Source organism: Penicillium psychrosexuale (genome assembly GCF_028828465.1).
Source record: "Penicillium psychrosexuale strain IBT 29551 chromosome Unknown utg000004l, whole genome shotgun sequence".
In the NCBI taxonomy this organism is placed as follows: domain Eukaryota; kingdom Fungi; phylum Ascomycota; class Eurotiomycetes; order Eurotiales; family Aspergillaceae; genus Penicillium; species Penicillium psychrosexuale.
In genome coordinates, this window is record NW_026643189.1 from 928,512 (window position 1) to 951,816 (window position 23,305).

Here is a 23,305-nt window from a genome sequence, read left to right on the forward strand (position 1 = left end):
ACTATTAGCTCTATGATACACATTTGGGGCGGGTTACCTATCTAATATGGCGGTTTGGCCGAGTGGTCTAAGGCGATTGAGTATGTTTCTCTTCACACCAATAAACCCACCAACATTCACTAACAATTCCAACAGCTAGAAATCAATTCTCTTCGGAGGCGCATGTTCGAATCATGCAGCCGTCGTGTTCTTTTGTTTTTTCCTTTCATTTTTATACTCGATCCATGATACCGGGTGCTTACAACTTTACCATGTTCTTATTTTTTATTTTCTGACAATACATCATACATGGAGGACGCTGCTATTCCTGGCCTCTACATAGATATCAGCCAATACCGTCCCTGTGCCTGTTAACCCCCTGGAACCATTCAATCCCCGATCTCGGATGCATCGGTGCCCACCTCGCCACATTAACCGTGGAAGCCCAAGCTCTTACCCAAGCATTAATACTAGTTGGGTTCAATATACACGCATATGATATTCATGACCTCCAATTGACATCCTATTCGTCATGACACTCACCGTTTTCCCCGACCAGCCCATTGACCTCCAAATCGGCTGGCCCAACCCCGCGCTCCTCCCCGCCTCCATCCTTTCCGACTCCGCTACGACCGTACTATCCACTCCCTCCATTGCAAACCCAGCTCTCCTCTACGGCCCCGACGAAGGGTACGGACCGCTGCGCACACATATAGCCGCATGGCTGAGTGACTTCTATCAGCCCCGCGAGCCGGTCTCAGCGCAGCGCATCTGCATCTCCGGCGGGGCCAGCCAGAACCTAGCATGCGTGCTGCAAACCTTCACAGACCCGGTCTACACGCGGAATGTATGGATGGTCGCACCGACGTACCACCTGGCCGCGCGCATCATGGAGGACTCGGGCTTCGCCGGGCGCCTACGCGGGATCCCCGAAGATGACGAGGGCATCGACATCGCGGTGCTGGAGAGCGGTTTGCGCGCTGCGGAGGAAATCGCCTTGCGCGCTGGGAACACCGAGCCGGTAGGACAAGTCCTGATCCCATGACTGAGTGCAGTCACTGTGCCATGCCACTGTACCATCGTTTGTTGAGTTCCGGACTGATACTGCCCCTCTTTCCCTGCAGAAAATGAAACCGCCCAGGCCCTGGCGCAAAATCTACAAGCATGTCATCTATGCTGTGCCGACTTTTGCGAATCCCTCAGGGAAGATTATGTCGCTGCGGAGACGGGAGGCGCTCGTTCGTCTCGCCCGGAAGTACGACGCGCTGATCGTGACGGATGATGTGTATGATTTCCTTCAGTGGTCGGCCAAGCCGGAGGGAGAGGAGAATTTCGGGGACCGCGCATGTGTTCCGCGCATTGTTGATGTGGACCGCTACTTGGACGGTGGTCCACAGGATGAATGGGGACACGCACTGAGTAACGGCAGTTTCAGCAAGCTGATCGGGCCTGGTGCCCGCACCGGCTGGGCGGAGGCTTCCGAAAAGGTTGCCTATGGATTGTCACAAACGTACGGGGCACTGCTGGGATGACTTGACTGACCACCCCCCTTCTCGGATATGGAATCGCAGACTGACCCGATATCGCTTGCAGAGGCTCTTCCCGATCGGGCGGCGCTCCCTCTCAATTGTGCGCCGCTGTCATTGACCAGATGTTCCCTACAGGCATCATTCAGAACCACATCCGCGACGTCCTCCAGCCGAAATACGCCGAGCGCTACCACACCCTGCTAGCAGGGATCAACGAACATCTCGTCCCGCTGGGCGTCACAGCCCCACCAACCGCTGCCGCGGCCGGAGGTTACTTCATTTGGATTGGTCTACCAGCGCCATTGCTCGCCGCCGACGTAGCCCAGGCAGCGCTGAGCGAAGAAAATCTGCGTTTATCGCCGGGGCATGTTTTCCAGATCCCGGGAGACCCGCAGGTGCCCGATGAGGAGTTTGCAGATCATCTGCGCCTCTGTTTTGCGTGGGAAGAGCCACGACACTTGAGTGAGGGAATGCGTAGGCTAGCGCGTGTTCTCCGCCGTATGACTCGTACCCAGGTCTAGGTATTGTCCACTTCACAGCCACGCCAGCTGGAGTGTCCACTAGACGCGTGGCGCATGAAAGGTACATAACTACAACATATAGACAATTTAAAACATAGCCTTGCCAGCTCATACAAGCCTTCGAGTTGGATATTGTACGGTATATCGTAACGTTGAGGCTCTGCGTCGGGCATTACTACAACATATAGAGACCCGAGTTGGCTGGGCCCAAGGTTGGGGCATTTTCAGAACCCAATACCGCCAGCACATTGAAAGTCATGTACAAGGGTTGTATAATTCTCCCAGAAAAAGAACAACAGGGGCAATACGGAGTACTACGGAGTACTAATTAGACGCGAGACAATTTAGGATCAGAGGGGCAAGCCAATCCCGAGCGGGTCCTCCGACTCAGGGGGAGCAAAGAGCAAAGCTTGGCCTCGACACTTTCCCCCTCTTTATTTGAATCAACGCCAACCCTTAAGTTGACCGTCGGAAATTCCACAGGTCGTAGCCTTGTCCTGTTATGAGCTTGGCTTTTGGTTCTCCGTCATCAGGAATCCTTCAAACCCCCCGGAATGTTCATCCATAACTTGACCCCCTGACAACACGCGGGGGATATACGCCGCTTTGACTCGGCGTCGAGTCTTGTGCTACAGGTGGAATTACACAGACACAGATACATACACAGACATATGCAAACATGCATTTTGAAGCAAAAGGAATGAACAGCCCTCGATCTGCAATAAAAAAAACAAATACGATGCCGGTCCTGGGGAATCGCGGTATCATCCTCTCTTCTCTTCTACCCGGCCTGAACAAAGGGATCCACTCGAGTCAAGGGCATGGTGATACGCGACAACGTGCAATGCTCGTCCTGTCCCCCTGTGAGCATAACCCGTCGCAGATGATTGGAATGGATGACCCGACATGCCCTGCTTGGGGTATGAATTCAGGTTATATAGCGCGTAGACCCGTAGTCTGTTTATTCTCGTCTGAATGCTGTTTGTGCTGTTCTACCCCGTACCTTGAACATATTGACTTGGAAATTGCCAACCACTCGAAGCGATATCTAAGTTTCGATTCGAAACACTTGCAAGCGCCAGTCATCTTCAGCGTTTCAACTGCAGACCACCACGTTTCAAGCGTCGACGCTGTCACCAGGCTGGGCCTTCTGATTGGTGGGGTGTGGTGGACTTGAGGGCTGTGGTGCGTGTGATTGGCTGGAAAGGGGAAGTTTGCAAACGCTTTGCCTTATAGGTATGATTCTCCTCCCGTCTCTATGGTCGTGGCCTATTTTGTGTCGTTCTTCTCTTCTCTTCTTCTTTTCTATTCATTCCATTCATTCATTCATTCGTTTTTTCATTCATTTCTTCGGGCACCACTCTTTGTCCTGTCTCTATTTTGGGAAGGAACCCTGCATCGGAAGATTCACTCTTTAAATCTTCTTTGCTCTCCTGCATATCGCTGCTGGTCAAGCGTTGGACTCGATTCTTATTTCGATATCTGCAGTACTGGTTGCTGAACTATCGCATTCCCTAGACATACTTCTTTCTACTTCGCTGCAGGTTCAGCGTTATCCATTTTCAATATGGCCGTTCTACAGACCTCCATCGCGATCTTTGTCGCCCATATCATCCTTTTGCTCGGCTTGCCAGCTTCTTTAGTCGCAGCTGTGCCACTCTCCGTGCCCGTCTCTCCTGTGAATAATGTGTTGGCCACTACCGAAAAGAGATCCACCTCAAGCTACTGGGTCGCCAATGTTGAGCGTCAGGGTGTTGTTCCCTTTGCCACGAGCACCGACTACAAGATCTTCCGAAATGTTATGGACTATGGTGCCAAGGGTCAGTCATTCATCCAAATCGTATACCCCTGAGTAATATGCTAACTATATAATAGGTGACGGTTCCACTGACGATACTGTGGCTATCAACAAGGCTATTTCTTCTGGAGGCCGTTGCGGCAAGGGCTGTGATTCTTCTACCACCACTCCTGCTATCGTCTACTTCCCGCCTGGTACCTATGTTGTCTCGAAGCCCATCGTGCAGTACTACTACACCCAGATCGTCGGTGACGCTGTCGAATTGCCCGTCATCAAGGCCTCCGCCACCTTCGCGGGTATGGCTGTGATAGATGCCGATCCCTACGAGGACAATGGCGACAACTGGTTCACCAACCAGAACAACTTCTTCCGCGCCATTCGCAACTTGGTCATTGACCTGACCAGCGTCCCAGAAGGCTCCGGTGCCGGTATCCACTGGCAGGTCGGCCAGGCTACGAGCTTGCAGAACATTCGCTTCGAGATGGTCAAGGGTGGTGGTGACGCCAACAAGCAGCAGGGTATCTTCATGGACAACGGATCCGGTGGTTTCATGTCCGATTTGACTTTCAACGGTGGTAACTACGGCATGTTCCTCGGTAACCAGCAGTTCACTACTCGTAACTTGACCTTCAACGGCTGCCAGACTGCCATCTTCATGAACTGGAACTGGGCCTGGACTTTCAAGTCAGTCCAGATCAACAACTGCGAGGTTGGCCTCAATATGTCTACCTCGCCTTCCAACCAGACTGTTGGCTCTGTGTTGCTGCTGGACAGCAAGCTCACTAACACCCCCACTGGTATCGTCACTGCCTGGACTCAGAAGAGCATCCCCGTTGGCGGTGGTGACCTGATTTTGGATAACGTGGATTTCACTGGCTCCAAGATTGCTGTTGCCGGTATCAATGGCAATACCATCCTGGCTGGTGGCTCTGTTGTCGACAACTGGGTTCAGGGTAACACCTACACCCCGTCTAAGACTGTCAGCAAGCGCGCCAGCGAGTCTGAGCCTGAGGTGGTCACCGTTATTCAGACCGTTACGGAGACTATCATGGCCTGTCCCGCTTCGTACGGTCTTACCAGCACCAGCCTGGCGAGCAGCGACGTTCCTGCCCCGGCGAAGACTGCATCACTTGAATCTGCTCCCGCTCCTTCGCCTGTCCCCGGTGTTAGTACCAGCAGCGATTCTGATCGCACTGCTCAGACTTCCTCGATCTCTGCCTCCAACAGTGTCCTTTCCATTCTCGGCGGATCCTCTTCTGAGGCTTCTGAAGTCCCTGAGCCCACTTCCGCAGCTGCTCCTTCTAGTGAGGCCCCTGCCACTTCTGTGGTGTCTGTTGGTTCTTCGCCCTCTAGTGTGGTTTCTGCCAAGCAATCTGCTGTGCCTGTCGTCTCCACTGCTGTTCCTGTCACCTCCAATGTTGTGCCTGTCACCTCTATTGCTGCGTCCGTCACCTCCACTGCTGCGTCTGCTAAACTTACTAGCAGCAGCTCTTCAGTTAGCCAGGCCACTCAGTCTGGTAGTGACAGCAGCACTGCCACTTGCGGCGCCTCGGGTGCCGTTGCCTCTGCACGTACCCAGAGCACTCTGAAGACTTCTTCCAAGCCCGCTAGCCTTCTCAATGGAGGCGCTATCTTCGAGCGGTCCAAGCCTCTGTACGAGGACGTCGCAGCCTCCTCTTTCATCAGCGTCAAGTCCGCTGGTGCCAAGGGTGATGGAACTACTGACGACACTGCCGCCATCCAGAAGGTGTTTGACAGCTACAAAGATGGCCAGGTCATCTACTTTGATCACGGTGCCTATGTCATCACCTCCACCGTCAAGATCCCCAAGGATATCAAGATTACTGGTGAGATCTGGCCCATGCTCATGGCATCCGGCGAGAAGTTCGCCGACCAAGAGAACCCTGTTCCTGTCTTCCAGGTCGGCCAAAAAGGTGACACTGGCTCTGTCGAGATGAGCGACCTCATCATCACCACCAAGGGCGCCGCCCCTGGTGCTATCCTCATGGAGTGGAACGTTGCTGGCTCTTCCCAAGGCTCCGCTGGTATGTGGGATGTTCACTTCCGCATTGGTGGTGCCGCTGGTACTGAGCTGCAGAGTGACACTTGCCCCAAGACCCCTAAGCAGAAGACCACCCCTAATAAGGAGTGCATGGCCGCCTTCATGCTCCTGCACATCACCAAGACGGGTAGTGCCTACCTCGAGAACACTTGGTTCTGGACCGCCGATCACGAGCTCGACCTCAAGGATCACAACCAGATCAATGTCTACACCGGCCGTGGTGTGCTCATCGAGTCGCAAAACCCCGTTTGGCTGTGGGGTACCTCTTCGGAGCACCACCAGCTGTACAACTACCAGGTCTCGAGTGCCAAGAACGTCTTCATGGGTCTCATCCAATCTGAGACTCCGTACTACCAGTCCAACCCGACTGCTCTGACACCCTTTACCCCGCAAGACTCCTGGAACGACCCCGACTTCTCGAACTGCACGACAAACTCCTGCCGCAAGTCCTGGGGTCTGCGTGTTCTCGGCTCCTCGGACGTCTTCATCTACGGCGCCGGTCTCTACAGTTTCTTCGAGAACTACGCCCAATCCTGTCTCAACTCGGAGGACTGCCAGGAGAACATGGTCGAGGTCGACTGTTCGGACGTCAAGTTGTACGGTCTCAGCACCAAGGCCTCTGTCAACATGATCACCTCGTCCGATGGCAAGGCTTTGGTCCTTGAGAAGCCTAATAAGAGCAACTACTGCTCCACCATCGCTCTCTTTGAGCAGTCTGCTTAGATTACTCTCCTTTTCTTTCGATTCATTCTTTTTCTCATTCTGTTCTCGTTCATTGTTGTAAACAATACCATTTAACTTCTTTTGTACTTCCCCCACCGTTGTATGAGATTCAATCTCCGTCTTCTGCTCCTATCTTTCTGTCTAGACACTTCTTTCTCTTAAACTTTTCTCTGCGTCGGATGTGCGCTTTGGGGGTCTTTTGCTCGATACCATTGCATTCGGTTTCATTCATGGGATCATTACTAGACTTTTGTTTCCTTTCAGTATCACAATATACAATGCCATGACATCTTACGACCTTTAGACCTGTAGCTTGTTTGTCTTCCAGAGTCAGCGATGTTAGTTTCCCATATTTTGTAAATTCCCCTGCAATATACATAGCGGGTAGATCATGAAAACCCCGTCGGAACCCGAAGCCATGTGGGTCTGATATGTCTTTCGTGCTTATAGTCTCGGAGTCCAGGTTGTGATTTTATTAGCTTATTTGCATGATATCTCTGGTCACCCATAACCTCAGGGAAACACGGGGTACTCCGTTATCGAGAAAAGGAGGCAAACGGAGCTAAGAGAAGTGACGCAACCAATAAGCACTAGTTGGTAATTATACTTGGATGCCATTCGCCAGGCTTATATCTTCTAGACCTCATTGAACCGAATGTGGCTGATTCATGACAGGGTTTATCTTCAGGCCTAAAAAGAAAAAGCAAAACCCAGGGACCTCATGGCATGCAATTTTCACCTTTATAATGTCGATGACTCCTTCCCAAGAGATACAGATGCAGACGCATCACCAAAACCAGTCGAAAAGGCCCAGCAAACCCCAACGTCTTCCATTCCGGACATCATGCGACCCCTGTGCAACCTCGAAAGTGCGCTGCACTAAAGAAAAGCACGGTTGTGCGCGCTGTGTCCTAAACGGCTCTAAATGCGTGTATGGACGCTCGCGACGAAAGGGGAAACCGTCTACCAAGACTACAACTGAACTCGCCCATCCACCTGTTCATCCTCCGCCTTCTCGAGTCCAGATGTCTCCTCCAGTTCCTCTAGCTCCCCTAGCCCCTCTAGCACTTCCAGCCCTTTCGGCTCTCCCTACCCTTCCTGACCACCAACCATTCTGGTCCATGGGCCCGAATCATCACCAGCCTAACTATAACTACAACTCTACTTGGTACCGGTCTCCACCATTCCCAACGACCAATTATCCAACCCCGACCGAATGGGAAAGGAGAACATCAAATATCTTGCCTCCGAGCTTGACTCATCAATCACCGGATGAGAACGCAGGAATCCCGCATTTGCCCAATCCGGGATATACATGGCCTAGCATGGTCCGGCCGCGAGAGGTCCCAGAAGACGACCAACACGAACCTTGTATCGCGGTAGCATGTCAGACGCTCTCCTCGCTGTACGAATTCGTTCAATCCGACTGTTGGAATGGACACGCAGGCAACGATAACCAGTCTCGCAATATGCTCCAACCACCAACCCTGAGGGAATCCCCCGCAAGTGATGCTGTGTTTCGCACGACTCGATCCGCCACGGAGACGGTTTCTCGATTATTGAATTGCACCGGGAGATCTTGCGCACGGGATCCTTCCAAGCTCCTGCTTCTCGGGTCTATTCTTTTGAAAGTCTTAACTTGGTATGAAGCACTCTACCAATCTGAGATTGGCGGGCCGGCCACTCCATCGTTGGATAGTCGCGAAGATGCACGCTTGCCGCCACAACCATATCATTTGAATGGCAATACAGGTCTCTCGCGACCGTTTGAAAGTATGAAAGAATCGATACTTGCTATCCCATTGACCACCCCGTTGGGTATCGACGTGGTTAATCTCTCCCACGCCACGGAGACGAAGATGAAAGCCCAAGTACTGCTTTGGGAGGTGCAGATCTTATCTCACGTGTGCCAGGCTCTCGAGCATCGAATACAGGCTGCTGAGAGTATACGCGGTGAGAATAATCTGTGCGGACAGGCGAATACCTATTTATCACGGAAGGTGGGCGAGCTGCAGCGCGCATTGACTGCCGTGTGTACGCCGGTACCGTCACTGGGATAGATGTCAGATCAGAAGGATACATACATACAGTATAGAGCAACTCGGTGCCTGGGATTTTAATATGGATACTGAATAATTTATGGTACATTCTGTTCTTGGTACAATTCTCGCGCACTATCTAGAGTTCTCAAGACCTATTACAGGATCCATCACAGACAAAGCTCTATATACCGAAAACACCTCATTCGCTCTCTCCATCATCGCAAGCAGCCTTATCGGAGACGCAAGTCGAGATATTGGCACCGGGAGCCGAGCGACACTTGTCGAAGATCTCTTGACAATCGCCTTCAGCGGAGACCACGCGCACCGGGTGTCGCAAGTGTAACATTGCGCGGGAGTTGGTCTGGCCGTGTCGACACGCCTCGCGATCGGAGAAGCAGGTGGACATGTTGGCGCCTGGGGCAGTGACGCATTTGTTGTAGGCGTCGTCGCAGGTAGAGGTGGTTTGGGTTGCGGTGATGCTGGTTGCCAGGGCGAGGGTGAGGAGGGCTTTTAGGTGGACCATTGTGGAGGTTTGAGGTATGGATTGTGGTAGTATGAAGACGGGAATACTTGAGATGATGGAACTGGGTTTTGTGGCGTGATGGGTGGCTTTTATAGACAGTAGTTGCGGGCAATATTGCTTTGGTTGGGACAAGGGGCTGATAAGGGGTACTGTACATTGGACTTCAGCTATTGAATGCATAATGTACGATGGTGTACACTGTGTCGATCTTTTCAACTCCAGAAGTCGAGCATGCGGCGAGTTGGATGAGTGGGAAATAGTTCCTGCACTGCTAGGGAAACTCGATATAGAGTGTGTATGTTGATTTCTTGCTCTGTAGAGAGAAAATCGCAAGAGATGCTGTTGTAGCTTGTGATCGGAGAAATTAGGCATTGTAGTGTGCAACAATCGAGATCACATTCCAGGTGCGTCAGTGTGAGATCTATAGGACTGATCAACATGATCGACACAAGGGAAATCTGGCGCTAGTCTCTACCTGCAGGTTACCTGATACTAGTTCTAATAATTTAATGTCCGGTGGTTCCTTACAAGAAGCACAATGTTGTAATGCGTACTGATGATTTTATATTGCAGCTGTTCTAGATTCTAGATATTGACTTGCTTGGTTTCACCATAAAGGCTACTCATCCTGAACACCACGTAAAGGTGCAAGTCTTGTTCAGGTGCCACACACAGGACCCGTGAAGCTGGGTTGGGAAGGAGGGGGAGGGAGGAATCATATCAAAGAAAGAAGGAACAACAAACACAGAGGGCTATCTCCGTGAAAAAGTTCCAAAAAGTGGGTTGGAGATGAAGACAATGTGGGCAGCAGCTGGACAGTCCGTATCCACAGAGGTCAGTCGGAGTACGTGACTGGTAGAGCATTGTTACCTCCTCAGACATGCTTCGTGCCACAACCTAACCTGATATCCACAGAGACCAAAGTCAAAAGAATAAGACCACTCCAGGAACGAGGTGTAGTGCGGACCCAGAGTGGTACGAAGAAGAAAGAAAAAAGAAGAGGAGGAGGGGGAGGGGGCAGGTATTTATACCCTGGGGGTGGTGACTCAAGTCAATGGGGGAAACTGCGGTTGGTGACGATTTTTGACCAAAAGGGAAGGCACGAGATACTATAGTCACATGTGCACATATCACATGGTTGGAGACTTCAGGCTGTGTTCTGTCATATTCTCACTCAAGGAGCTCTACAACCAGTTTATCTTAGTCGCCTGGGAACTACCAGAAACTGCTAATCGTCGACATCCTGCCAGTCAATGCTTGGTTTATAAGAACTGTTATTCAGGCTGTTCCCTTGGGGAGGCCATTCGACGCTGACTAGTGCCGACGAGGGCCCAAAGAAGATATGGAAAGGCACTACGTTTTGAAGTTACAGTATGGTTTCCTGCAGAAATTTATTCATTGCGTAATAAAACAAGAAACAGCCAAATAATACTCTTCACATAGAACCTGAAGAACGCGAAGAGAACTGAACAATTTGAAGAAAATTGAAGCAGGTTGGACTTCGTGTTAAAGCTGTCCAAACTGTCAAGCAAACTTTTTAGAGCTCCTTTTTCACGGAATGCTCAGGCTTGTGGGTGGTCTCGTAGTCAACATGCACATAGGCACGCTCAACGTCGGGAAGCGACTCGAGCTTAATCTGGAGCTCTTCAGCAACGTCGTGGGTGGCACGCAGGGATGCCTCCGCATCCATGACGACATCCACCTCGACCAGCAGGCGAGGGCCAGAGGTGTATGCACGAACGGTGTCGATGGCAGTGATGACAGGAGAGTGGGTCATGGCTGAAAGAGATGTTAGTGAATGCTTTACCAAGAGCTAGAAGAACCGAAAGGGAATGAACATACAGATATACGTGATGAGCTGCTGCATCTTGGTGTCGGCAGTAACGCCGACGAGCAACTGGAACTCGCCATAGGCGGAGTGCAGCCACAGCCCACTGACCAGCACGGACAGAATGATAGCACCCATAGGATCGATCCACCAACGCAGCTTACTACCACCGACGGAGGTCAGAATACCGAAACCGTTGATAAACAGATCGTTGCGGTGATCCTCCCACAGAATGCGGATCTGGGAGACCTGGTTGCGCAGGGCCCAACAGTAAGAGAAGAGGGCAAGTTTGGTGGCAAAGGCGACAGCGACGGCAATGATGGAGGGCAAGTGGAAAGACTGGGTTTCTTCCTCGGAGCCCGCTGCCAGTTCGCGAATAGAGAAGGCGATGATGATGAAAGAGACCGAGGTCATAAGGAAGCAGAAGCAGATGTTGCCCGCGGTTTCAATGCGGGCCTTTCCAGCAGGGAACTTGCGTGGATCAACGCGATTGACGGCCTTGTTGCACAGCAGAAGGGTCATGTTGGACATGGGGTCGAAGACGGCGTCGGCCATTGTGGTAAACAGAGAGAGCGATCCGGACGAAACGGCACCGTACACCTGAATGACCGAGAGAATGATGTTCGCGGCAAAACTACCGTAGACAGCAATCCGGTACTTGAGACGGTTGTCGACGCTCAGCTCGCGGGCAGCACGTCGGTGCTCCTCGACGGGTTTCAGCATGCGCTCGATGTTTTCATTTTGGGACTCGTAAAACCCCTGCAGCTTCTTTGTGACGAAGGCCTGCTTTCCAAGACGGGTAGTGTCTCCCACTATGTCTCCCACTCTCCGGCTTTTGTTCGCAGTGGTGGAATCCCGTTTCCGCGAGGTATTGGCCTTCATCTGTCGGATCTCATCCTCGGTCTTCAGCTTCGAGGCCAACTGGAACGGATCGCTTTCAGAGGTGTAACGTGGCGGCAGGCTTTCTTCATCACTGGAACTACCAGTGCGGTGTTGATGAATGGTGGTGAGCTCATGCTCAAGGGCGGTGGTGGTCCCTTCGTTGATGGCTAGTGGAGGCATTCTGTCACTCCGGTGTGACGGTGAGCCGCTATGAGTATGATGCAAGTGTTGGAAGGCATGAGGATGGTTTGAAAGACTGTGGCGTAGATGTTCCTCCATGATGAATGAATTGAATGGGATGAATTGGTGAATAGGACTTGAGATGAAAGAAACCCTTCATGCCAGGGAAATAATTCCAAGATTCCCCTGTGGCTGAGCTTATCTGATGCCCCACCATAGCTTCTTGGCACCTCGCTGTCGGGGTGGATGTATCACGGTCGCTGGGGCACCCCATCACAAGAATTCCTAATTTTGACCCAATAAACACCTTTTTGAATACTCTAAAATTTTATTGATCCTAAAATGGCAGCCGTGAAAAAAAATCGGACGGAAATCCGGGCTCCACGAGTTCAGACGCTAAATCCATAATGTTTGATCACGTGATAAATCACGTGGTCAAACTCCCCAGCCTCCCCTCCCCTTCTTCCATCCTCTGGGCATCTCTTCACCTTCTCCACCTTCTCCTCCACCAACCATCATCCTCATCATCCTCACCATCATCACCATCATCATCCTGTAAAGGAAGTATTGTTCTTTGCCGTCCTCGTCGCCAGTCCTGCCATTCCTGTGTTCTCATAGGACTCTCCGATTTCACTTGTTGACTTCGGATTGGGCATGTGCTCGTGGCCAGGCCGCAAAAGCTTTACCACTTTGCTCTTCTCTTCTTATCATCATCATTCATTCCACATTTCACGCGAGTCAGGGCTGCTCAACACTATTTGAAAGCCCGGGTGGGAGGGTTTCTCGATTCTTCGAGGGTCTTCCTGTTTAATCCAGCGAATATCGCACAATGACCACCAGATCGCCAAACCCGCTCTGGGTCCTGCAGAAGACAGTCCTTGTCTACACACCCGATTTCAAGGCTTGTTGTTCTGCTCGCCTTCGTATTGCCCACGATAAAACCGCCGACCAAGGATCTATCTCCCTTCGGTTTACGGCAGAGCTTGCTAACTTGAGCGGCAGATCACAGGTGCTGACGTTGAATATCCCACCAGAAATAGTCAAAGAATGTGAATTAGCCCGGATAAGCAACGTCGGCCTCTGTTCATCTGATTTGCTCCCCAAGCTCCCGGCGCCCGTGACCAACGTTTCGGCCGTCTCAACACTGAGTCTGGTACTCAGTAAGACCGGTATTTTTCTTTGTCCATCTGGGGTAGAGTCTTTAAGTCCAGCCAATCAAGAAGACTTAGATCTTGACGCATTTGCGAAGATCTGTCAATCTACATCTCTACGTCTACACTTTTCCAAACGACAATTTGTGGACAAAGAACTTAATCAGCTAGAAGTTTTCTCGGGTGCTCTACGAAGTCTTCAGGCAGAGCATTTTGACTACGCTCGGCATGGCATGGTGCAGAGAGATTGGCCCTTCAGTTTGTTGCTCGATCCACCCCCGTATTCTGAGGAGCGGGTCTCCGACCGGGTGAAGCAGGTTGATCCACCCCTGTATTCTGAGCAGTCTGAGCAGGTGGTTGGAAAACGGCCCAGAGGTATCTTGTCACTTCTTATCGTCTGTAATTTGTCGTTCAATGGCTCATTAATAGTATCTAGACCTATGGTCAATGTCACCTGACGATGAAAGCCGAAAAAGACAGCTCCTTACATCCCCTGAACCGCTAGGCTCTCCCACGGAAGTCAATACACCGAGTACTACGCTCTCCCCGTCGGCCTCAATCCGCCCCACGTACTTTACGCATACTTCCTCCCCTGGCCGCACAAAGCGTAACAGACTTGCGCGCCTTGAAGATGAACTCCGTGGTGCTTCCGATGACTGGATCCGCCAACTTTTAATCCGATTAGGACGGGAACATCTGCTGGCCACACCACAAGATGTAGACAGTGACCGGCCATTCGAGTCTGAGAAAGTTAGATTTGCCAATGTTGAGACGATGGAGAGCCACCTCAAACAATATGTCGATGAAATGATTGAGCGCCGTCTCAAATCACATATTGTCGACGAGATTGTCGATAGAGCCGTGAGCGAGTGTCGTGAACAAATCTTCGACGAATGCAAAACGCACGAAGCCGGACTGGGTGAAAAGGTCGACGACGCTAACTCCGAGATACACAATACGGCCAATGAGTGTATGAAGGAAATGGAAGCACAAGCGCAAAAGCACATGGGTGATATTGAAGAACACGCGCAACAGTACATGAATGATATCGAGGATCAGGGAGTCGAGATCGAAATGTCCGCGGAGAAAAATGCCGCCAAGCTCAAGCGCTGGTTCAATTCTGCCCAGTCCCTACTTGATAGCAAGTCCGAGCCGGGCACGAAGGCTAGACGCATTTCCATTTGATTTGATACTTATCTTTCTTAGGATCGTCGTCGTGCACTTAGATTTCTTATTAGTCTGGAAAGGTAGGTGGCGAACGTATTCCTAAACGAGCAGGCCAGCCAAATTTGGTCCTGGGTGCTTAATTACTATATTTACGCTAAGATGCGGGGGTCGGATGAGTTGATTCTTACGGAGTAATGCTTAACAGAATTATATAACTAGCGGGTACAACACAACGCAGTCACTATCGCGGTCCCCGATCCCTTCTACACATACCCACCGACCACATTTGGGGTGTAAAAATGCAAATTGCAGTACAAGTGGCTAGAAATTGCTGCGGGGGACAATTTTTGTATGGGGGTGGGCCGTGCACGACCATTTCACCATACAAAGTGGGCCACTTTTTCCAAAAGCTGAGTGACATTTCGAGAATCGGCTCAGCGAACTGGCGAATCCTGAAATTTAAAGCTGCAGCCCTGCCAACGCAGCTTTCTGACATTAGACACACGCGACTTTTGCCATGATCAACCCTCAAGACAGATTCTGGTCCGAAGGCCAGAACTACTACGGCCCGAGAGACAACCCCACCACCGAAACATATTGCAACGTCTGGGATTGGGATCAAATTCGGATGCTCAAGATCAAAGGCACCGCCAAACTATTTCCACCCGAAGAAGATAGGGAGCTCTCGATTTTGGCGCGATTCGTCGATAATCTATCGCCGGAAGTTCGCGCCATCACAGTCGACGACGATGGGCTCCTTACCGGGGTTTCGACAAATCCAGAAGAGGACGAAACTCTATTTTTTGCATATATTCCTCTCTCACTATGTGGATCGCTAGCCGATTGCCGTACAATCCAGTACTCTAAGCTCCAAGAGCTTGACCGGCTTGGACCAGGCGTTGATATTGTATCGTACGAAAACGAATCTAGGATTCCCCAAAAGGTTGTTTTCAAGTTTAACGTCTTGAATAAGCCTTTGAGAATGCAAATGGCCTGGGATGAAATCAACATTCTTACGAGACTGCCGCCACATCCTAATATCATACCATTCGATCGCGTTGTCCTTGAAGACCAGGAGTCCCGGGTAATTGGCTTCACAACGAAGTACATCCTAGGTGGAACTCTCGCCAATCCAAAGATCCCTTTTCGATTCGAGTGGCTGCAACAGCTTACTCAAGTCGTGGATTTTCTCAACCTAGAACTAGGGATTATGCACCAAGATATCGCTCCCCGAAATCTACTGATCGATCCTTGTACAAATAAGATCGTTGTCTTCGACTTCGACTGGGCTGCATCCGGGAAGAGACGGTTATACGAAGGTCGAGATGATGTTACTGGTATCGCCTTTACACTCTACGAGCTTATCACGAATGATACTTCCTTCTCGGATATCCCCCACTGGGATCGACATATAGACATGGTGCAAAGTATCGAATGGATCGTCAATCGCGAACTTGACTCTGACGTATCGAAGTTTCGCAACTTCTTGAGCGAATGGATAGCAACGCGAAGAGCCGACGGGGATATGGAAAGGTATCTCAAAGCACCACACCGAGTTACATGGCCGGACCTGCCAACACCGCCCGACTACGATGTACCATTCGAGATAGGTACAACCCGGGATGGCAAGCCACACTGGATGACTGGCCGCCGGTCTAGATTCACCGCAATGAAGATGGAGCAATATTGCTTTCGCTGGGAGAGGCCACCACAGAGCCGCTCGTTAATCGAGGCTGTGAATAGTGTATAGTCGATTAGAATACTAGACTGCGAAAGGAAGGAATCTATCTTTAATACTTTCAAATGATTGGCTTCAACCTTGTGTACTCATTACCTAGTCCCGTGGTTGTCAAAGAGTGGAACCACACGGTAAGACGATCCCGCAGTTGATAAAACATTCTGACATTCTGACATTATGACTTCAAAGATTCTATGCTAGATTTGATAGTGTGCGCCGACTTTTCCAGTTCCCGACTTTCTTCTTCAGACAGCTTGATGTCGATAACATGGTGGGCCCCGGTTCGGTTTACCTTTTTCGGCATGCTCAACGCGATTTCACTCACGCCTGCAAAGGTTCCAGCCGTTGACACAGTCATAAGCGTGTTCTCATTCCTGAGTATAGTCTCCACGATCCTCACCAAGCCAGCAGAGATACCATAGTCCGTCATGCCTTTCAGCTTGATTATCTCATAAGCAGCATTTCTGGTGTCTTGGAATGATTGTTGCATGATATCCTGTGCATCCTGACCAGCCTGCTGGGAAAACTCCGCCAACGGGATACCTGATATATTGGCCCGCGACCACACTGGCAATTCGCTATCACCATGCTCCCCGATAACGTCTGCATGGATGTTACTCGGGTCAACATCCAATCGTCGGCCTAGAGTGTCGCGCAAGCGTGCGGTGTCCAGAACAGTACCGGACCCGATCACGCGGCTCGGCGGGAACCCAGACAATTTCCAGCTCAGGAAGGTCAAGACATCGACTGGGTTGCTCGCTATAAGAAGAATGGTGGATGGGGCCATTTGCGTGACTTTTGGAACAATGTCCTCAATGATTTTGGCATTGATCCGTAAGAGATCCAACCGTGACTGTCCGGGCTTCTGGTTTGCGCCAGCTGTGATTATGACAATCGCTGCCTCAGAGCAGTCTTCAAGATCACCAAGTGTGATCTTGGTCTGATGTGAGAAGGGAGCTGCATGGTTCAAGTCCATTACTTCTCCTTCGGCCTTGCGTCGATTAAGGTCGATCAGGACGATTTCGGCTGCGAGACCACTCAGAAGAAGAGCGTAAGCGGTAGAAGCCCCGACATTGCCTGCGCCGACGATGGCGATTTTGACCGGCTTTTGTAATCAGTATGTGCTCAATGCATTTATCAAGTGAGGCTTCAGAACTAACATGGAGATCGATGGCAATTGTAGGCTTTTTTGAAGAATTTCGGGCTGAATTGGATTGCATTGTGTGCAAAGCTTTGTTTTGATTGCTTGCTGATTGCTTTCTGATTTGATTATTAGATATAATATCAATCGCGACTATTTATAGTCAAACCTCCTCTGTAGATCGAACTTGCTCTTGAAGTGAAACGAGTCAACACGTCACATAATTGAAGCTCTAGAATCCGTAGAGCTTCTAAATTGTGTCATGTACAGACGCATGACGAAATAAATATTTTTGCCACGGCATGATCTTGCTCATTGACTTTGTTTTCGTCGATCAAAATGGCTGATATCTGAGATGGAGTTTACTCGGTATATCCTTTTCCGTCTCGGCCGACGTGGCTGAAGAGATCCAAGGTAGATGAACTGAACTTGCAATTACACAGACGGTTATAAAAATGTTCAATCGTATCCAAGAAAGTCGAAGCAGTCTCAAGAGAATTCCCTTCGAAACCTCAATTGAACATTACAAAAGCCGTTAAAATGAGAATCGCCGTGTTCAGTGCCCAGCCCTATGACAAGGCATCGCTGGATCAGTCTAATCGGGCATTCAAACATGAAATCACCTATCACGAGGCAGGTCTAAGTGAGAAGACTGCTCTTCTGGCCTCTGGCTTCCCAGCCATCTGCGTGTTCGTCAACGACCAGATCAACGCCAATGTGATTCACAAGCTGGCGGAGCATGGCACTCGGTTGATAGCCCTCCGATGCGCGGGATTCAACAACGTGGATCTCGTTGCTGCCAAAAAGGCCGGGATCACGGTGGTGCGCGTCCCTGCATACTCGCCCAATGCAGTGGCGGAATACACACTCGGGCTGGTTCTTTGTCTAGAACGGAAAATCCACAAAGCCTGGCTACGTGTTCGGGAGGACAACTTTGCACTCAATGGCCTTCTCGGTACAGACCTCTACGGTCGAACGATCGGAGTTGTTGGTGCTGGTCGGATCGGCTCGTTGGTCGCTCGATCTTTCCGCGCCGGCCTTGGTTGTGAAGTTCTTGCGTGCGATATCGTTCAGAATCCTGAGCTGGTTTCCATCGGCGTCAAGTACGTGAGCAAGGAAGAGCTACTTCGACAAGCTGATGTCATTTGTCTACATTGTCCTTTGACGCCAGACACTCGGCATCTGATTAACTCGGATACTCTTCGGATCACCAGGCCAGGTGTCACCATAGTCAATACCGGACGCGGGGCATTGATTGATTTTGTCGCTCTGCTTGACGGACTGGAAAGTGGGCATGTCGGGGGTGCAGCACTGGACGTTTATGAATACGAAAAGCCGCTGTTCTTCCGCGATTTATCTGAGCAGATAGTTTCAGACCACACCTTCCGGCGGCTGATCACCCTCCCCAATGTTATCGTTACAGGTCATCAGGCGTTCTTTTCCCGTCAAGCTCTCGAGTCGATCGCCAACACAACGCTTTCTAGCGTTGGTCAATTCGAAAAGAACGGCCAAGTGGAGACAAGCGTGACGCTGAGTTAGTTCAGTGTGAACTTGACGCGGACTGAGTTCAAAACTGTCATTTACTTGTCTATTTACTTCGTGGATCTTTATGAACTTCAAAAGTTGTTTTATAATATAATATATAAAATCAAATCCAAAAAATATTGTCTGCTCAAATAAATGCCTCCAGATGCTCTAGCTACAGTTTAAAAGCCATAATACAACAAACAAATATGGATCTTAAACATTTCCAGTCCCATCAAACTAATACCAAAATACCTTGGAGAATAAAGCCGTATATCTCTCATAGGAGGTTGTACATCGAAAATCGCCACATAGCTCACTATCCTTGGAACCTCTTCGGCCGAATCAGACGTTTTCGGTGCTGCATCACACCACGTGTAGACGTCAAAGAAACTTTATATCAATGAGCTTTAGCTTGGAACTGTGGTTGATCGTGGTGCTTGAGAGGTTCACTTGCATCGGTGGCTAGCTATATCCCTCAGCCTTACCACGTCATAGACAACTGTAAGCGGAAGCACAATGTGTATAGTCAGGCTCTTAATCATGCGTGTAAGAGCATATGATATGTATGATTCACGATTGTTCTAGATCGAGGTAATATGGAGCTCTAGAACATTGTACTTGACAGCTTGTGCCGCGCAACAGATTTAAATACTGTGCCTTGAACGCGGGCACAATTCTATTATCAAGTCAATCCATATTATTTTTCAATTATTTTCTACACTATCACGAACCTGTTCACCATAAATCACCATGACTACAGTCGGAAGCTACCTAGCCACCCGGCTGGCTCAGATTGGTATCGAGAGGCACTTCGTAGTGCCGGGTGACTATAACTTGATCCTGTTGGACAAACTGCAACAGGAACCCAGTCTAAACGAGATCAACTGCACGAATGAATTGAACTGCTCCATGGCCGCTGAAGGCTACGCACGAGCCAAGGGCGTCGCTGCATGTGTTGTCACCTACAGCGTCGGTGCTTTCTCAGCTTTCAACGGCATTGGGAGTGCCTATGGTGAAAACCTCCCTGTCATTCTCATCAGTGGCTCTCCCAACACCAACGATTCAGGTGATTTCAACTTACTTCACCACACGCTCGGGACTCATGACTTTGAGTATCAGTTGGAAATGGCGAAAAAGATCACGGTCGCTGCGGTTTCAATTCGTCGCGCCTTGGATGCGCCGAAACTGATCGACTTTACCATCCGCAAAGCACTCCGTGCTAAGAAACCTGTATACATCGAGATTCCTACAAATTTGTCCAACCAACCGTGTGCGCCCCCGGGACCACCGTCGGTCATCTTGGAGCCTCTCCATAGTGACCCTGCCGTTCTGAAGGAGGCTGTTCACAAGACAGCCACCTTTTTGTCACAAAAAAGTAAGATTACGATCTTGGTTGGTCCAAAAGTCAGGCCTGCCAAAGCCGAGGGCGCTCTCCGAGACTTCACGGAAGCATTAGGCTGCGCGGTGGCAGTGATGCCTAGTGCCAAGTCATTCTTTCCGGAGAATCATCCTCAGTTCGCTGGAGTTTACTGGGGTCTCGCCAGCACGCTGGGTGCTGAGTCCATCGTGGACTGGTCCGACGTGATCGTCTGCGTTGGAACAGTCTTTACCGACTATAGCACTGTCGGCTGGACGAGCGAGCCGACCGATTCCATACGCGTGACGGCCGACGTTGACCAGATTCAGCTCCCGGGAGCAGAATACTCTCGTGTCTACTTGAAAGAGTTTCTGTCTGGACTGTCACATCTTGTGAAGAAAGACCCGGCAACAATGCTGGAATATAAACGGTTGAGCCCAGCCGAGCCAACCCTGACTGCCAGTCACACGAATGAAAAGCTCACACGAAAGGAGATGTGTCTGCAGATCCAGAATATCGTCACCTCGAAGACAACCCTCTTTGCTGATACCGGCGATGCTTGGTTCGATGCTATTAAAATGCGGCTTCCCGAAGGAACCAGATTGGAGGTTGAGATGCAATGGGGTCACATTGGATGGTCCATCCCCGCATCCCTTGGCTATGCCGTTGGGCACCCCGATAGGCAAGTGATCACGCTGGTCGGGGATGGGTCATTCCAAATGACAGCGCAGGAAGTATCGCAACTAACCAGACTGCGCATTCCCGTTACTATATTCCTCATCAACAACATTGGATACACCATTGAGGTCGAGATTCATGATGGGATTTACAACAACATCAAGAACTGGGACTATGCCGCGTTCGTAGAGTCGTTCAATGCGAAAGATGGGCATGGCCGCGGTTTCCGCGCCACCACCACAGGACAGCTTCGTGCGGCTATCGAAGCAGCGAAAAAGAACCGACACGGACCGACTCTAATCGAGTGTGCCATCGACCGTGATGACTGCAGCAAGGAGTTGATCAGCTGGGGTCATTTCGTGGCTGCAGCTAATGGTCGTGCTCCCAAGGCATAGGAATCTTTGTGCATTATTGTAATAATTTGTATTCATCATTAATATAGCTGAGTACACTTCGTGTACTTTCCTAATCTGGCAGAAAATGAATTGTACCACGTCCTGTCTTGTCTTCTAGAGCTACTCCGTATGGCTTCCTTCCTTGGCAAGTGTTTCTGCCGCGCTATTCCCTTTTTAGAAAAGTGACATCATGGCGGTGTGGACTCGACTTGAACGCGAACCTCGTAAACAAACCCCCTTCTTCCGCATTGCATCAGAACCTACCCTGAAAATGGAAGAGCAAATTCGACAGATCCGTGAGCGTATCAAGAGTCAGATTCCAGGCACCATCAACGGCTTCCTCGAAACGGTTGGATCAACAACAATACGAATACTTGGCGACACACCGAACAGCGTACTCGACATTGGAGGTTATAGCTGGGTTCCATACGCCGATTCGCGTCAACGGTCGAGGATTCGGTTCGTGTAAGCCAGCCAAACGCTGAAACTTGTTTCCTCGCCGTGAACATATACCCACAGAAGCACTCTTATTCGTGCTCTTATTCGTGCTCGATGTCAACAATGTCGACTATGTCTATGAGACTGCCCACACTGACATGACCACAATACCAGTCTAAGATCTTCGCTTGTCGAAGAGGAGAATCAGCATTTTCAGACAAGGAATGCTAGACGCTAATATTGCTAATACCCTAGCAACAATGCACAATGGACACGGGCATGACCCTTTGCCTTTGGTTGACGATTGCAACGACGCTGTCCTCCAATACAAAAATCCCCGCAACCTTTTCTCCCGATGACTTGACCAAGACGCTCCTGCCCAGAGGGCATACAAAGAGTATTCCAGCACTATTCAAGTATAGTGGGTCTTCTCAATATATTCACAGGGAGGTGTTGTGAGGCAAGATAGTGGTGCTGTGTCACCCGAGATCTGACCTCGAAGGTAGGTTTTGGCTTCTAGGGAGATTTTCCTTTTGGAAGCATTCGCTGGCATAGAACAAAGCCTTGCAATCAAACCTCTTTGGTCTGGTATAAGGACACTTATGCCTCAAATCAATTTCCATCCTAAACTGTTCTTTGTGGAGAAATAAATTATTAAAGAAGCACTGAGTACGGTACAGTAGGTCGTTGAGTGCATTTGGTCTTGGTCGAAAGCCCAGAGGGTCAACTCACGTGCAGCAACACCAGCTATAAATCACAATCAATTTCCTTTCATCTCCCTTCCTCTACTCACTTTCTCCATCTATCAAACATTATTTCCAGCCACAGCTCTGTTCTCAGACAGCTCTTACTCAATCCACCTTCAAGTTTGCTATTATCGACATGGCTAAAGAGCCAACCACCCCCAAGGCCAAGGTGACCAAACCAGTCAAGGCAGGAGGAATTGCAAAGCGAACTCCGGTCAAAGCCTCCCCTGCCAAAGCCTCCCCTGCCAGGATCTCGCTCGCTATCATTGATAAGGACGTGATCTTCTTGTGGAAATGTATCAAGACTAGCAGCATGAAGGCAAGTGTCTCAGATATCTTGATATGTCTGATTAAACACACTATAGCATGTCAATACTGACTACGTTGTCTTACAGATTGACTGGAATGCTGTCGCCAAAGAGACGGGCAAATCGACTTCAACCTTGCAGAAGCAGTTCTCGCGACTTAACCAGAAGCTTGAGAAGAATGTTAAAGTTGCCGCCCCCGATGCTTCCTCCGACAAAGATGCCAATGAGGATGATGTTATGGTTGGCGCATCTAAAGATTCTGACTAGATGGATCGGGATTTCGGCGGCAATGCAGAGGTGACGCGACGAGGGAAGACAGACTCGGTATAGGAGTTTTGCGTGGTCATTTTTCTCATGATTCTCACTGCCGCCTCATTTACTTGTCTTCAATTTCTTATTCTCTTTCCTGGGTATTACTTGCGACGGCAGCATCTTGGCGAAGATGACTGTGACGGTCTGAGAGCCTTCTTAATCCAATGAACTTTCTAAATTTATTTTATCCTCAATTTCATAGAGAACACTAGTAAATGTTGACTGGTAAACAAGGTCTAAGACATTCAAAGTGACATTGAAGTTGTAGAAGTATAAGAGC

The 23,305-nt window shown here is 50.0% G+C and overlaps 12 protein-coding genes across 12 annotated transcripts; 9 read left to right on the plus strand and 3 right to left on the minus strand.

The window, feature by feature from the left end:
- Nucleotides 1-511: 511 nt before the first annotated feature.
- Nucleotides 512-2,029, plus strand: N7518_006141 (aminotransferase-like domain-containing protein; the record flags this gene model as incomplete). Its single annotated transcript, XM_057187068.1, has 3 exons — nucleotides 512-1,000; nucleotides 1,035-1,489; nucleotides 1,573-2,029. 3 exons carry the CDS (start codon nucleotides 512-514, stop codon nucleotides 2,027-2,029), a joined length of 1,401 nt encoding a protein of 466 aa, XP_057038771.1.
- A 1,567-nt stretch (nucleotides 2,030-3,596) lies between these two features.
- Nucleotides 3,597-6,612, plus strand: N7518_006142 (CAZyme family GH55; the record flags this gene model as incomplete). Its single annotated transcript, XM_057187069.1, has 2 exons — nucleotides 3,597-3,849; nucleotides 3,905-6,612. The coding sequence occupies 2 exons, from the start codon at nucleotides 3,597-3,599 to the stop codon at nucleotides 6,610-6,612; spliced, it is 2,961 nt and encodes a 986-aa protein (XP_057038772.1).
- Nucleotides 6,613-7,637: 1,025 nt separating this feature from the next.
- N7518_006143 (transcriptional regulator family TF) lies at nucleotides 7,638-8,672 on the plus strand (the record flags this gene model as incomplete). Its single annotated transcript, XM_057187070.1, has 1 exon — nucleotides 7,638-8,672. One exon carries the CDS (start codon nucleotides 7,638-7,640, stop codon nucleotides 8,670-8,672), a length of 1,035 nt encoding a protein of 344 aa, XP_057038773.1.
- A 181-nt stretch (nucleotides 8,673-8,853) lies between these two features.
- Nucleotides 8,854-9,177, minus strand: N7518_006144 (uncharacterized protein; the record flags this gene model as incomplete). The annotated part of the gene is made up of 1 exon (XM_057187071.1): nucleotides 8,854-9,177. One exon carries the CDS (start codon nucleotides 9,175-9,177, stop codon nucleotides 8,854-8,856), a length of 324 nt encoding a protein of 107 aa, XP_057038774.1.
- A 1,537-nt stretch (nucleotides 9,178-10,714) lies between these two features.
- Nucleotides 10,715-12,166, minus strand: N7518_006145 (cation diffusion facilitator family transporter; the record flags this gene model as incomplete). Its single annotated transcript, XM_057187072.1, has 2 exons — nucleotides 10,715-10,956; nucleotides 11,020-12,166. The coding sequence occupies 2 exons, from the start codon at nucleotides 12,164-12,166 to the stop codon at nucleotides 10,715-10,717; spliced, it is 1,389 nt and encodes a 462-aa protein (XP_057038775.1).
- A 730-nt stretch (nucleotides 12,167-12,896) lies between these two features.
- Nucleotides 12,897-14,403, plus strand: N7518_006146 (uncharacterized protein; the record flags this gene model as incomplete). Its single annotated transcript, XM_057187073.1, has 2 exons — nucleotides 12,897-13,593; nucleotides 13,655-14,403. 2 exons carry the CDS (start codon nucleotides 12,897-12,899, stop codon nucleotides 14,401-14,403), a joined length of 1,446 nt encoding a protein of 481 aa, XP_057038776.1.
- A 499-nt stretch (nucleotides 14,404-14,902) lies between these two features.
- On the plus strand, nucleotides 14,903-16,135 carry N7518_006147 (uncharacterized protein; the record flags this gene model as incomplete). Its single annotated transcript, XM_057187074.1, has 1 exon — nucleotides 14,903-16,135. The coding sequence occupies one exon, from the start codon at nucleotides 14,903-14,905 to the stop codon at nucleotides 16,133-16,135; it is 1,233 nt and encodes a 410-aa protein (XP_057038777.1).
- A 163-nt stretch (nucleotides 16,136-16,298) lies between these two features.
- Nucleotides 16,299-17,343, minus strand: N7518_006148 (L-lactate dehydrogenase; the record flags this gene model as incomplete). Its single annotated transcript, XM_057187075.1, has 2 exons — nucleotides 16,299-17,228; nucleotides 17,284-17,343. 2 exons carry the CDS (start codon nucleotides 17,341-17,343, stop codon nucleotides 16,299-16,301), a joined length of 990 nt encoding a protein of 329 aa, XP_057038778.1.
- Nucleotides 17,344-17,804: 461 nt separating this feature from the next.
- N7518_006149 (2-hydroxyacid dehydrogenase) lies at nucleotides 17,805-18,803 on the plus strand (the record flags this gene model as incomplete). The annotated part of the gene is made up of 1 exon (XM_057187076.1): nucleotides 17,805-18,803. One exon carries the CDS (start codon nucleotides 17,805-17,807, stop codon nucleotides 18,801-18,803), a length of 999 nt encoding a protein of 332 aa, XP_057038779.1.
- Nucleotides 18,804-19,541: 738 nt separating this feature from the next.
- On the plus strand, nucleotides 19,542-21,221 carry N7518_006150 (alpha-keto acid decarboxylase family protein; the record flags this gene model as incomplete). The annotated part of the gene is made up of 1 exon (XM_057187077.1): nucleotides 19,542-21,221. One exon carries the CDS (start codon nucleotides 19,542-19,544, stop codon nucleotides 21,219-21,221), a length of 1,680 nt encoding a protein of 559 aa, XP_057038780.1.
- Nucleotides 21,222-21,411: 190 nt separating this feature from the next.
- Nucleotides 21,412-22,018, plus strand: N7518_006151 (uncharacterized protein; the record flags this gene model as incomplete). The annotated part of the gene is made up of 2 exons (XM_057187078.1): nucleotides 21,412-21,686; nucleotides 21,877-22,018. The coding sequence occupies 2 exons, from the start codon at nucleotides 21,412-21,414 to the stop codon at nucleotides 22,016-22,018; spliced, it is 417 nt and encodes a 138-aa protein (XP_057038781.1).
- A 487-nt stretch (nucleotides 22,019-22,505) lies between these two features.
- N7518_006152 (uncharacterized protein) lies at nucleotides 22,506-22,980 on the plus strand (the record flags this gene model as incomplete). The annotated part of the gene is made up of 2 exons (XM_057187079.1): nucleotides 22,506-22,730; nucleotides 22,801-22,980. Coding segments are annotated over 2 exons (405 nt in total), but the record flags the coding sequence as incomplete, so codon positions are not given.
- Nucleotides 22,981-23,305: the final 325 nt, after the last annotated feature.